Source organism: Neoarius graeffei, chromosome 7 (genome assembly GCF_027579695.1).
Source record: "Neoarius graeffei isolate fNeoGra1 chromosome 7, fNeoGra1.pri, whole genome shotgun sequence".
Taxonomy (NCBI): Eukaryota; Metazoa; Chordata; class Actinopteri; order Siluriformes; family Ariidae; genus Neoarius; species Neoarius graeffei.
The window spans coordinates 2,680,913-2,695,368 of NC_083575.1; the positions used below are offsets into that span (position 1 = coordinate 2,680,913).

Genomic DNA, 14,456 nt, shown 5'->3' on the forward strand with positions numbered 1-14,456 from the left:
CCTTTAAAAAAGCAGATTACAACATTAACATTTATAAAATAAACTTAACATTTGGACCATTCAAGCTGTTTAGTGCTGCACAAAAAAAATTACACAAAATCAACTGAAATGTTATTGAACTCAAGCATTCGATGACTGAAATGAAAAATATTACAAAAAAAATAAAGCGTTTCACTTCATTCAAAACGAACATTTAAACTTAATAAAAATAGATAGAACTTAAATATTATCAAATACATTTAATAAGAGCTCACTCATTAATAAGCACGTGTGTGTTAGTTAAAGTCAGGTACTGAGGATACACTGCAACGCTCGAAAAACCGTATGTCTGATCGTCCCAGACGACTAAAGTCTGTGCAAGGACGAGTAAAATTTTAATGGTAACTGTTTGATCGGACAACAAAAGTTAGTGCTTTTGATAAATATTTAGAAAATAAAAATTATATCAACATACCACCATTGTAGCACGGGAGCCTGTGATTGATGGACAGCCGACAAAGGATGTTTCTGACTGGTTGTAAATCGTGACATAAAAATCGTAAACACATACGGGACCCACTGATTGGCTGTTCACATACTGAAGCCAAGCGGAGATGTCCGGCATCTGTTGCTGTTGCCTGAAGAAAAATACAGCTAAAAAAGTTCTACTACTGGATTACTTGGATAATCTTAGTCAGAAAGAAGCGAAGGATATACATGGAAATGAGAGTTTATTAGCGGTTCTGATCCGTACAAAATTCCTCGAAACAACTGGAGTGACGGTGCAGATTTGTGGCCTAGTGTTAGCATTAGCTACATGTTGGAATAGACCTTCTTTTTCCCCCAAAAAGTCCCGACACAGAACAATTTAAAAAAAAAAAAAAAAAAAAAACAGAAGCAAGAAAACCTCCTTTGCGTAAAGACTTTTTCCCCAACATCAGCTTTTGGGAACAGAATGTTGTGAAAGCCAAAGCATTTACTCTCAAAGGGCTTTGACTTGAACTCTGGGCTAGATCTTATTCCCACCCCTCCATGTCTCAGCAACCCCAAGGACATGTGCGTTTACTTGTATTACATGTACTTGTATTTAACTTACAAGTGGTTTTGCTTCATGATTCATAAAACCTTCAGTTCTTTCCACGTTTCCTAGAGGTCTCAGTCAGACGTTTGGACACGCCTACCAATTTATAGCTTCATGAGGGAGTCACCTGGAACACTAACAGGTGTGGCTCGTTAAAAGGTAATTAGTGGACAAGTTTCTGACCTCCTTAATGCATTTGAGATCAAACAGTAAATACAAATACAGTAAATAACCTGATTCCACACCTGCAGTAATCCATACATCAACAACCGAACAACTCCGTAAAGAGAAACGACATCCATCATTACTTTAAAGACGTTAAGTGACTTAATTCATAAAAATAAAAGAAATAACATTGAATTAGTCGGGGTGTCCAAACTTTTGACTGGTTCTGTACATCATTCTCCTGCTTTCATGTTAAGTTTCGATCAAATTTTATATTCTAAAGGTTTTTTAAAAATGTTCAATGTAAAATAATTCACAAATTTGAGCCAACTCAGTGTAAAGGTTGTTTGAAATGTTGCTGTCAGACGTGTAAAACATTTTAACTTGGACTTTAAGATGAACTTCACACAAACCAACACAAAAGCACGGCGTGTGTCGAGCGCTGAGGATTTAAACTACATTTAGGAGTCTGTTATTTTCTGAACCAATCTACAGACGTTTAAAGTTTGACGCCGCTGAACAGATTCTCTGAACAGATAATTGCTGTAATAATTTTACTGGGAGGAGGCGTGGATTTGAAAAGCAGATCAGTTTCACAGACCCCCACTCATGGGCGGGGCTTGTGGAAGGTAGGGTATATTAACATTAATTTTAATAAATATTTGAATTTCATGATGGAGAGGAGCGCCAAACAGTCAACTCAACCTCAGCATCAGCCTTGGAGGTTCAGGACGATTTTAACCAGTAGGTGGCGTTTTGAGCCATTTTCAACCCATAAAACGTCGAGCTTCACAAAAGCTTCGTCAGTATTAACACCAGCAGCAATGCGTTTCATCACAGTGCAGTCCGATTTAGTTTACAGCTCAAACCGCACATTAAACTGTGCTGTACCTCATTAACGTTTTTAATTACACAACATAACCACGAGCATGATGTGACCTAGCTTGCGAAGAGCGATGCAACTTCAGGTCGGTACCGTGACTGAGGTAATGCTAACTCACTTGAAAAAGCTGGAGACTGTTGCACAGGTGCCCTCTTGTGCTGCTGCGCTATCGAGCATATGGACATCTGCAGTCAGGAGGAGGAAGAAAAAGTAGAAACAAGAACAACGTCCTCAGTGAACTTTCCAGCATCTGAGTCGTGCGAGTCTGTGATGAACTGAAAGGAAAACTAGATATTTCCAACTTGACAGATGTTTACACTGCTTTACGGTTCATTTGTTAATGCTGGACAGAGGCGGAGTTAACGTACCACGTGGCCTGTTTTTGCTAATGCTAGTTTAGCTGGTGGAAGTGTTCAGTTTGAACAATGCTGGAAATCTGAGTGTCCTGGGTTCTGATCAACACGCCAAGGTGAACATCACTTATCCACCAGCACGGTCCGAAGTCATCAGCTTCACAGTATGAACACTCGCTACGCTAAAAAGCTACCTGGCTAATGTTAGCATTCACGTTGTTTAGGGAGCTGGTTAGCTGAGCTAAAGTTGGTAAACTGTAATATCGCATCATTCAAATCAGTATTTGATACAAAACTGTACATGGCGTGAATATTAAAAAACAATGAGCCATGTTACATGGTTTAATGAATCAAGTTAAAGTCAGGAGCAATGCATCTAATAAACCGATGTTATTCCAAATAATGATTCAGAATGAGATAGAAACGTAAACCCGAACGCTTGATCTCACGCCTCCTTTCGGCTGTTCCCGTTAGGGGTCGCCACAGCGGATAATGTCCCTCCAGCTCCTCCTGTCCTCTGTATCTTCTTCTGTCACACCAACTGTCCTCATGTCCTCCTTCACCGCATCCAAAAAGCTCATCTTTGCTCTTCCTCTTTCCCTTCTACCTGCAACTCCATCTCCAGTGTTCCTTTCCCCAATATGCCCTGGATGTCATTCCTGTTTCATCCACAAGAGGGCACGATACACAAGTAAACAATTCACCAAATTCACTTGGAGTAATTAATAAGCAGTTGGTTTTTTTGTTTTTCTGTTTTACATTCTAATATATTCTTTCCACGCAGAAATTCATTCATCTTATATTTTTTTTTTAGGTAGATTTGATTTTTCTCCAAATAACTTTGGCATTTGTTACTGAACGTAATTCTTTGGATCAGCCACGGGGGGGCAGCAGAGTCTGATGAGATTGTGTACACGTCTCCAAATGTATCAAGTTATTTATTGAGATGAAAATGCAGCCAGGGCTTCAGTGGTCCAATCCTGTTTTAAAGTTCCTTTCCTCCACCTGGTTAAAAGCCCCTCGTGTTCGTTCCTGTCTGAATGTGGAGACGAAGGATCGAGTGGGCATCAATGCAGACTTCAGGATCTTATCCACAATGCACTGGTCCAAACAAGTCGAGGCTGAAGGTGCTTCTCTTGTGCTGGAAGGAGACACACACACGTAAGTAAAGTTTATTTATACAGCACCTTTCACAGATAAAGATCACAAAGTGCTTCACAATAAATATAAACAAGTCCAATACAACAGACAGTAAAAGAGAGAAACAGTGAAGAAACAGATACAAAACATCAGGCAGGAGAACAACCCCTTATTCCACTAAACATCTGTCTGAACAGCAGCGTTTTCAACTGCTGTTTCAAAGAACCGACAGAATTTAATCAGCGTAAAGAGAGAGGCAATGCACTCAACAGTCTGGGTGCCACTGCGTGGAATGATCGGGCCCCTCTGATCTTACAGTGAGAGGAACCACGAGTCGCCTCTGACCGCATGACCCGAGGCTGCAGCTGTGAAATTTCAACAAGTCAGATATGCAAGAAGGAGCTCGATCACGTAAGGCTCTAAAAGTAAGAACTAAAATGTTAAAATGAATTCTAAAGTCAACCAGCAGCCAGTGAAGAGACGCCGAACCCGGTGGGGTGTGTGTTCTTTTACCGGGGAATCTTTGCAGCGGGGGGCGGCACGGTGGTGTAGTGGTTAGCGCTGTCGCCTCACAGCAAGAAGGTCCGGGTTCGAGCCCCGGGGCCGGCGAGGGCCTTTCTGTGCGGAGTTTGCATGTTCTCCCCGTGTCTGCGTGGGTTTCCTCCGGGTGCTCCGGTTTCCCCCACAGTCCAAAGACATGCAGGTTAGGTTAACTGGTGACTCTAAATTGAGCGTAGGTGTGAGTGTGAGTGGTTGTCTGTGTCTATGTGTCAGCCCTGTGATGACCTGGCGACTTGTCCAGGGTGTACCCCGCCTTTCGCCTGTAGTCAGCTGGGATAGGATCCAGCTCGCCTGCGACCCTGTAGAACAGGATAAAGCAGCTACAGATAATGAGATGAGATCTTTGCAGCAGAGTTCTGGACGGCCTGGAGGCATTCGAGCTCTCTCTTATTAAAACAAGCAAAAAGACTGTTACAATAACCCAAACAGGACGAAATAAAAGCATGAATCATCATCTCCATTTCGAGCTTTGACACCAGTGTTCTTAGTTTTGATGCATCTCAGTTGGAAAAAGCGGTTTCTAATTAATTGTTTGGTGTGATGCTCCAAGGACATTGCTGAATCAAAAACACCTAAACTCCTGACAGACAGATGGGGATAAAACTCCGATATGCAGCTTAATCTGAGGAATGCTACCTTCAGGGGCGATAGTGAGCGTTCCTGTCTTGTCTGAGTTCAGCTGCAGGTAATTGTCACTTAACCACTGTTTGATGCAAGTCACAGAATTAATGAATGAAGACAGTTTATAGTTCTCTGTAGTCTTGAAAGAGCAGTACAGTTAGATATTATCAGCATAAAGATGGTAAGATACATTGCTGAACTTGAACTGCCTGATTATCTGTCCTCAAGGGAGTATAAACAAGAGGAACAGAACAGATCCCAGGACAGAACCCTGAGGTTCCCCACATGAGAGTCCTGGAGTTTCAGACATAATCTGATGAGCCAAAACACTGAAACTTCTGTCAGAAAGGTAGGATGAAAACCATTCTAAAAGCGATCCAGACATCCTGACCAGGTCTTGAAGTCTGTTAATAACACATTAGGATCAACAGTACCAAAGGCAGATGAAAGGTCCAAGAAAACCAAAACTGTATTCCCCAGAGTCAGCTGACATCATAAGATCTTTAGTAATGCAGTTTCTGTGGAATGATTTTTTTGTGGAAACCAGATTGAAATTTCTTAAAAATCCCATGATTCTCTAGGAGGGAGGAAAAAATTAATCTTTAAGTTGCTCTGCTACAACTTTGAGGATTTTTGATATGAAAGGGAGTTTAGACATTCGCCTGTAATTCATCAGTTGCGATGGATCCAATCTGGGCTTTTTGAGTTTTGGTTCAACAGCAGCATGTTTTTAAAAAAAACGCTGGGAACCACAAGAGTTAAAAAGTGAAGTATTAACCATTTCTCCAATACAGGGGCCAGTACAATAAACAACTTTATTTAAAAAAAAAAAAACAAAAAAACAGTACAGTCGGGAGACCATTAGTAGGACAAAAGGAGGGTTTCATTTAATCAAGCAGAACAGTGAGGTCATATAATATCACAGGTTTAAAGGTATGAGGAGGAGACGAGTCATGGGCAGATGTTTGTCCTGACATCTCTGGTTTTATCAACAAAGAACTGAAGGAAATCATTCCTGTCTGCTTTAGAGAACACAGGGACCTGAGGGACAGAAGGGGAGATTAATGTCGTCCAACAAGATTTGGGGTTTTTCTTATTTGAGGATGTTAGCAGGGAGATGTATCGAGTTCCAGCATCACTCAACATTTTACTGAAGGAAGCCTGAAGCCGATGAAACTCAAGTTTAGTTGATTTCCAAAGACGCTCTGCTTTTTGACAATTTCTCCTAAAACTCTGGGGAGATTCATTAAACTAAGGACAAAGTTTTTCATCTGAGACGTGGTTTGATTTCACAGGTGCCACTTTATCTACAATAGCGAAACGCTGACTGTTAAAAGACTGAAAAAACGCTTCTGCATCATCGTCTCTCATCAGTGAACTTGGGTTAAACAAGGCAGAGAACTTCCTCTCCATCACAGCACCATTAATAATCCACCTCTGGGCTCCAATTTTCAGAGGCGGAGAATCCAGAGGAAAATTAAGGTTGAAAAATACACAGCTATGATCACTGACATGTAAATCCTACACACACAGAGTTGGTGCCACTCACCAAGGTGCCGATGTAAACTGCAGTCTTTTTTCCAAAGCGTGTGAGGAAGAGCTGCCACAGAGGGATGGTGAGGGTTCCAGAGAGCTACACACACACACACACACACACACACACAGTCTCAAACTAATAAAACCATGACACATCATCATGATGATCCATTATTCCATGTGGTGAACATGGGATGGATTTTCTGAGTCATGACAGGAAGGAGAATTTAAATCAACTGCTTCATGAAACAAACTCAGATCTGTAGCAAATTGGGAAAACTTACTCACAGTGCACTTATGCATATTGTGTGTGTGTGTGCCTTCTCATTCCTGACCTTAGAAAAGCATTTATGCATCGATTTCACTTTCACGCCTGACAAAAGCTGGAAAAACATCTGACTTCACACACTCCTGAATCATTCATCCTTTCATCCCCCACACACACTTCTGATGTTGAACAAATCAAACCACACACACAATGATGTATCTATCAAGTTTTCTTCATTCACTCTCATAAAACTATTTCACATTCATCAAGACATCGTGTCCTAGCAGCATGCAGTGGGTGGTAGTATTATGGGATGGGTTTTCTCTGAGAACTTCACATTTGTCATCAAAGTGAAACTGCAGTGAAAATCGAAGGGTGAACTGTGAATCAGGGCTGCAGCGCTACAGAAACTTCCTGACTGCAGTATCTGAAGAACGCCACCTCGTGGTTTTCAGCATCACAACCCCACCCCCTTTAATTATTCATTCAAGCTGAAAGAGTTAAAAATAAACATGATTGCAAAGACCATTTCAGGTATGAGGCATGTGTCTGGTCTGTTCATGAGGTCATTAATTATGCAATTATGATGCTTGGTGCACAAACATCGTTTCTACTGTTTTATTTTCAACAGACAAAACTCCATGGACTGAGTTTGAGGTCGTCACTGAAGCTAATTATAGAGTTGGATATTGTTTGACTTTGATCGAGTCCCCATTCTGATTACAATATAGCTCAGAAAAGGCCAAATGTTTATCACAAAATATCTATTATTAAGTGCTAACTGAACATTCAGTGTTGTGATGGTATCCAGCAGGATCACTCAGATGTGTTCGTGTTCTGTCCCAGGGCTCCATCACGTCCGTGTTACCTTCTGGCGCTCCCTTTTAGTTACCGTACGCATGTGGTCATAGTTCGTTTTGTCGGAGTTCCTGCTTACACTCAGCGTACACTCTTCTTACTCATTAGGTGAAACTGGGCAGACCCAACAACCTGTTGGTGTCTCTCTGTTTTTGGTCACTCCTGAGACACCAGTAAGATGCTGAACCTCTCCAACTCCTCAGACCTGCCTGATCCATCCTGATGCCCTACTTCTAGCTGGAGTCTCATCACATCGCTCCTGTGGAGGACGGCCCCGTATGGACAGTCTAAAGACACACTCAGAAGACGCTCTGGACACTTAGTAATGCTCCAATGGTTTAGGACTCCAATCCTCATGATAACTTTAGGACTGCAGTTGTCATTAACAGTTTAAGTTTCCATCAATGAACAGTTTATAACTTCAGCAAAACAGACTTCCTGTTAAACTATAATGAATTTCCTGGTTACACAGTAGTACTTTGTGACTCTATAGGGGACAGTTATAGAAGTGAGTTATTTATAATCACGCTATCTGTTATCACCCAGATGGGGATGGGTTCCCTTTAGAGCAGTGTTGTAGTCGAGTTACTAAACCTCGAGTCCGAGTCCAGTCTCGAGTCCCCAGTGTTCAAGTCCAAGTCATTCAAGAAAACCGAGTTGAGTCCGAGAACAAGACTCCAACCGCACCATGTGACGGTGGCTGTTGCTGCCTTTATGTGAAAGCGTCTCTGCTACTGTGTTGGACTAACGTTCCTGCTCCACTGCCCCATTTTAGTTAAGCTACAGATAAAAGCTTGTTCATCGCTCAGCAGGCCCCGCCCACGATCAACAGGGCAAATAACATGAGAGGGTTAACACTCGCTAGTTCATCACTCAGCAAGCCCCACCCACCATCAACAGAGCAATGAACATAGCGTGTTACTTCCTTCTCTGGGTGGAGTCTTACCAAATGACGACTGAAGTTCGAGTTTGTCCCCGTCGTCTCCTCGATAGTTCTTCTACATATGGAACACACAGCAGTGCATTAATTCCCACTGCACGAGAAGTCTGTATAAGCAAAGCGGACAGGGGCGTCCTAGGGGCGTCTCTCCAGGCATTTTAGCGCCATTAACATTAGTTTGTTCCTGAACATGACGTATGAACAGGTGAATGTGCATTTTCTTGAACAGAATTAGTAAAAAAAAATTAATGTAGATATAAATCTTATACCAAATTATTATGGCATGTTACAAAAATAAAGAAAAAATCTGACTCCGAGTCTCCAATTTACGAGTCCAAATGCAGTTAATGCACGAGTCCGAGTCATCAGTGCTCAAGTCCAAGTCAAGTCAAGTCCAAGGGGAACTGAAAGCAAATTTTACCATCAAAATTCTATTTCTCATTTTATTAAATATAGGAATGCATTTCTGACAGCTATTTTGTTGCTGCTATAGCAAGTTCTGAGTGTGTGAAATCTGCTCTGTAATATATCAGTCCATATGTCAAAGCGATGGCCGTAAACGGGATTTGTTGAGACCTGTGCAAGACATCGTAGGACGGAAGTAAAACGTACAGCGGAAATCAAAGTGACCGACATCTGCCAACGTTGTCAAAAGACGTGCGCGCCCTCTTTCGAATGCTGATGTAATCAAGCTGGAAGTTTTGTTTGTTTTGATAGCAATCAGGAAAGTTTGAAAAAAGTAGGCAGTAATCGTCATTTAAACTCGTTTTTGTGCAATATTTTGTTTGGAAAGCAGTTTCCAAAATGGCGGTGCTGACACCTGGCTGACACTTCACGTTTCGAAGTCTCGCACAAGTCTTGTGAAGATCGCGCGGATAAGCGACGCCTGCCGTGGACCAAACGAACTAAATTCAACACGGCTAAAAACCCAATGGGCCGATAAGTATAATATTTAACTGCAAATAGTCGCCAATACGAGTCACGATATAAGGTTACTAAAACCGAGAATGTAATTGAATAACACGTTAATTAATAAATAAAGCAAGTTTAAAAATGACTTCAGTTCCCCTTTAAAATTAGGGTACGAGCCGGACTTGAGTACTACAAGCCTGGTTTAGAGTCTGGTTCCTCTCAGGGTTTCTTCCTGTCGTCTCAGGGGGATTTTCCTCACCACCGTCACCTCAGGCTTCATCGTTTGAGATAAATTTATTAATTGATATCTTTAAAATGTATATCCACAATGTATACATTTCTGTAAAGCTGCTTCATGACGGTGTCTATTGTTTAAAAACTGCTATATAAATAAAACTGAACTGTATTGAAATGTTGACTAACAGACTGCAGGTCTCCGTCTGTCCCAAGCTGCACTCTGTTCCCTGATGTCATAAAAGAAATTATTCATTCATCACTATTTTCACTTTCTTTTTCTCCAGACTAAAGCTGGGAAAAACCCACACACTCCACCCATGAATCAAATAATCCATCCTTTCGTCGACATGGAGCTCCAAACAAACCCCCACACGGAGAGTCTGACACACTCACCATGATGAGGAGGAGAATGATCTGGAAGTCGTCGTGCAGTCCAAGTGTGTAGATGAGGAACAGAGCAAAGTTTCCCTCCAACAGCTTTAGATGGAAAAAAAAAAATTATACAACAGATTATTTCTCTGCTGTAGTGGACTTCTACAGATCATTTCATTCTCATGATGTTCTGATCCAGTCGAGGGTTCGGCTTCACAGCACAAGTTAAGTAAGAGGTTATCTGTGAGATGGACTGAAAGGAGTATTGTGTGCTCCAAGAGTTATTCAGGTCTCACACACACACACACACACACACACACACACACAGGACTTCAGTCAAAAAGTGATATCTTGGTATTTAACAGAATACACACATCTCGTGGAGTTACTGCACACCTCAAAGAAACCAGGAATAACTTCAGGTGGTCAGGCCAAAACAACAAACTCAAGAAGTGATAGTTTTTAGATGCAATAAAAGAAAAAAAAAAACGATCTTCCCTAAACTCCCTTTGCAAAAGCAGAAACCGCAGTCCCACCCCGAGTCCCAGTGAAAACACGCCGCGTCATTGTTGTGATGCACACTTTCAGCATTCAGCTGAGAACATGCTCACTTTGGCATCAACTTTTAAGACGCACCAATTAAATTCTTCATTTTAACAACAATGAAGTCGAGTTTTAGTGATGAATTCACAGACTTTTACCTCAACCTTTCTCAGCCGCATGCTGTGTGTAAACATGCTAACGTTAGCCTCAACCCTTCAGGATCAGATCAGCAAGAAGATTTTAGTAATCCTGCTGTTCATCACGAGCTAAATCACAATCAAACTTCAGCATTTATTCATAAATTAGAGCTTTAACTGTAGACTTTTCGCACTTATCATGGCTTAGCCGAGTGTTCGCGTTTACAGGTTAGCAATTAGACTCGCCCTGATTCTGAATCCAGAGCAGAATCCGAAAGGCATGTGAATATTTTTATTTACACTTTTTTTTTAATCATTAGTAATCTACTTGAAAATAATCCTGGATTTACAGCAGTGTGTCTGTGTATCATGCTAGTTAGCAATGATGGTTATAACCCATGCTAATTTTCCACTCACCATGAAGGCCAGAGATGTAAAGAGGAAAGCCGTGACCAGTTTACCGTACGGCCCATGTTTCTGCAGCAGCTTCAGACTCTCCACAAACGACAAACGCTCCACTTTCACACGGCTCACATCTGCAAACACACACACACTTATTGGAGTATAAATTTACAGCTATTAAGGTAAACTGTGGGTGGTAAGAGAGAGCAACTGGACTTGCTTGAAGATTCTTGAAGACGTTTCACCTCTCATCCGAAAGGCTTCTTCAGTTCTGTCTGACTAATAGGGAGTATCAGGTATTTATCCTCTCATGGATGAAAAGCAATCCTAAGGTGTGGTTGAGTCATCCTGTTGGTGTGGGTCACTGGGGGCTGGGTGTGAACGGCCTAGAGAGTCGTTGGGGTGATCAATGGCTTGTTGGTTCTCCCTGTCCTCCTGTGAGTCACTGAAAACAGCTGGGTTTTGGTGTGCATTCAGTTGTCTGGGAAGTGTGCCAAGGACTGCATTGTAGGTGGCTGATAAATGGTGTCTTAGACCACCACCTCTGTTCAGTGATGGCCGTTCCAGGTTGACAAAAATGGCTTCTTTAACTCCTCGCTCATACCAACGATCCTCTCTGGCTAGAATGCGTACATTGCAGTCCTGAAATGAGTGTCCTTTGTTCTTAATATGAAGATAGACAGCAGAGTCCTGGCCTGAGGAACTGGCTCTCCTGTGTTGAGCCATGCACCTGTGAAGCAGTTGTTTTGTTCCCCCAATGTACGAGTCCGAGCATTTCTCACTGCACTGAATGGCATACACTACGTTCTCTTGTTTGTGTCTGGGTATTCTATCCTTAGGGTGGACCAGTTTCTGCTTCAGGGTGTTACTGGGTCTGAAATGTACCAGAATGTTGTGTTTGGAACATAACGGACAAGGAGGATAACAGGAACAAACGCAAGAACATTGTCATTCCCTACATTTCTGGTCTATCTGAGAAACTCAGGAGGATCTTCTACAAACAACATTCCAGTACATGTCAGACCCAGTAACACCCTGAAGCAGAAACTGGTCCACCCTAAAGGGCAGAATAGCCAGACACAAACAGGACAACGTAGTGTATGCAATTCAGTGCAGTGAGAAATGCTCGGACTCGTATATTGGGGAAACAAAACAGCCGCTTCACAGGTGCATGGCTCAACACAGGAGAGCCAGTTCCTCAGGCCAGGACTCTGCTGTCTATCTTCATATTAAGAACAAAGGACACTCATTTCAGGATTGCAACGTATGCGTTCTAGCCAAAGAGGATTGTTGGCATGAGCAAGGAGTTAAAGAAGCCATTTTTGTCAACCTGGAACGGCCATCACTGAACAGAGGTGGTGGTCTAAGACACCATTTATCAGCCACCTACAATGCAGTCCTTGGCACACTTCCCAGACAACTGAATGCACACCAAAACCCAGCTGTTTTCAGTGACTCACAGGAGGACAGAGAGAACCAACAACCTATTGATCACCCCAACGACTCTCTAGGCCATTCACACCCAGCCCCCAGTGACCCACACCAACAGGAGGACTCAACCATACCTTCGGATTGCTTTTCATTCATGAGATAAATACTTGATACTCCCTATTAGTCAGACAGAACTGAAGAAGCCTTTAGGATGAGAGGTGAAACGTCTTCAAGAATCTTCAAGCAAGTCCAGTTGCTCTCTTACCACCCACAGTTACTATGACCTGGATGACTGAAAATCTTTACAGACAAGCTATTAAGGTGGTAAAACATCTGATAAACTGAATTACTGATGAGTTCTCTAAAATAAATTAATTCAAATAAATATTACAAGTAACATTAATATTATAGAGTGGATGATACTACAGCATGCTAATTTTGGCTGTTACGTTTAGCATTGATCATGAAAACACGTCCCCATTTTACTAGCATTTGTAAATTAGCAAGCTAACATCTAGATTTTTAGCAAATCAGAGGAAGAGTCACTAATGTGATTATTAAATGTCATACCTTTTTGTTCTTGCACGCCCAGAAATAGAACTGCAGCACACAGGATGTAGATGATGCCAATCACACCGGATGCGAGCATGTATGCTCGTTTCTGTGAGGAAGGGGGAGTGAGGACAGTGATTAAACTCCAGGGTTTCATCATAATTGTTAGGGTTTTGCTGGGAATCAAACCCCGGGTCACTGGTGTAGTGATCCAGCAAACCCCCAGTAGGCCACCAGGGGAACGACTCAAGTGCAGAGGAGTGAGGCGAAAGTAGAGTAGAAAAACAGTTTATTTACAAAATTCAAAATCCAAGGCAAAAACAAAAGTATAATCCAAACGCTCAGAAGATAAACAGGAAAAAAAACCAAAAGTTCAAAGTCAAAACAAAGAGCCAAAAACCAGAAAAGAGGAGGCAAAAATTCAAACGCTCAGAAGATCCAAAAATGGTAAATACAAAGTCCAAAAGAAAGCAAAGTACACGGCACAGAGGTTACTGGATCTAAACATCACAGCACAAAGACTCTGTGACTAGAGGCTAAGCTGAGGGGGTATAAATACACAAACTAAATAGAACACAGGTGACAATAATGAGGACTAGGCGGGGCACAAGGCACATGGAAAAACACAACACACAGAAATAATAGCCGCCTCTAGCAGTCAAAACAAACATGACAACAACAGAAATAATAGCGGCCTCTAGAGGCCAAGATAGTCCAAGTCCTAACAATAATAATATAACTTAACTACACCTTCTTTTCGCCCCCCCATTCTTACCGTATCCTCCAATGTGACGTGTGTTGCGTTGACCTCAGAACTCAGCGGTGTAACACTAAAGCTGTCATTCAAAAAGGAGGCGTGGTTTACACAAGGCGCATTGGCTCTGCCCACAATCTGACCCTGAATAGCTGTTCCGAGAACCGTGCCGAAGACCTCGATAGTCATACCTGAGAGAGAGAGAGAGAGAGAGAGAGAGAGAGAGAAATATTATAATACAGATGTATTTCCCTATTAAGTCGCTGCATCATCGTTATTATTCCACAGTATAATTAAGGGGCGGCGACTGGGGAGTGTCATGTGACTGTTTTTACATCATGCAACTACATTCTACTCAGAGTTCTCTGGTGCTCATCCTTCTGTAAAGTGCATCTGTGAGGACGTACAGTGAAATCTCATCTCATCTCATTATCTGTAGCCGCTTTATCCTTCTACAGGGCCGCAGGCAAGCTGGAGCCTATCCCAGCTGACTACGGGCGAAAGGCGGGGTACACCCTGGACAAGTCGCCAGGTTATCACAGGGCTGACACACAGACACAGACAACCATTCACACTCACATTCACACCTACGGTCAATTTAGAGTCACCAGTTAACCTAACCTGCATGTCTTTGGACTGTGGGGGAAACCGGAGCACCCGGAGGAAACCCACGCGGACACGGGGAGAACATGCAAACTCCACACAGAAAGGCCCTCGCCGGCCACGGGGCT

At 42.3% G+C, this 14,456-nt stretch overlaps 1 protein-coding gene across 1 annotated transcript; it reads right to left on the reverse strand.

Moving 5' to 3' along the window:
* Positions 1-3,542: 3,542 nt before the first annotated feature.
* LOC132888705 (sodium-dependent lysophosphatidylcholine symporter 1-B-like) lies at positions 3,543-13,914 on the reverse strand. The gene is made up of 6 exons (XM_060924775.1): positions 13,747-13,914; positions 12,990-13,080; positions 11,004-11,122; positions 9,928-10,011; positions 6,333-6,416; positions 3,543-3,602 (listed from the first exon to the last, which is right to left on the reverse strand). The coding sequence occupies exons 1-6, from the start codon at positions 13,912-13,914 to the stop codon at positions 3,549-3,551; spliced, it is 600 nt and encodes a 199-aa protein (XP_060780758.1). The 3' UTR covers positions 3,543-3,548.
* Between the last annotated feature and the right edge of the window lie 542 nt (positions 13,915-14,456).

Bases quoted from the DNA above. Each gene is read 5' to 3' on its own strand.
- LOC132888705 (XM_060924775.1), bottom strand. From the start codon at position 13,914: ATGACTATCGAGGTCTTCGGCACGGTTCTCGGAACAGCTATTCAGGGT. The intron at 13,081-13,746 runs GTAAGAATGGGG...CCTTCCTCACAG, and splicing joins ACGTCACATTGGAGGATACG to AAACGAGCATACATGCTCGC. The intron at 3,603-6,332 runs GTGAGTGGCACC...GTCTCCTTCCAG, and splicing joins CAGTTTACATCGGCACCTTG to CACAAGAGAAGCACCTTCAG.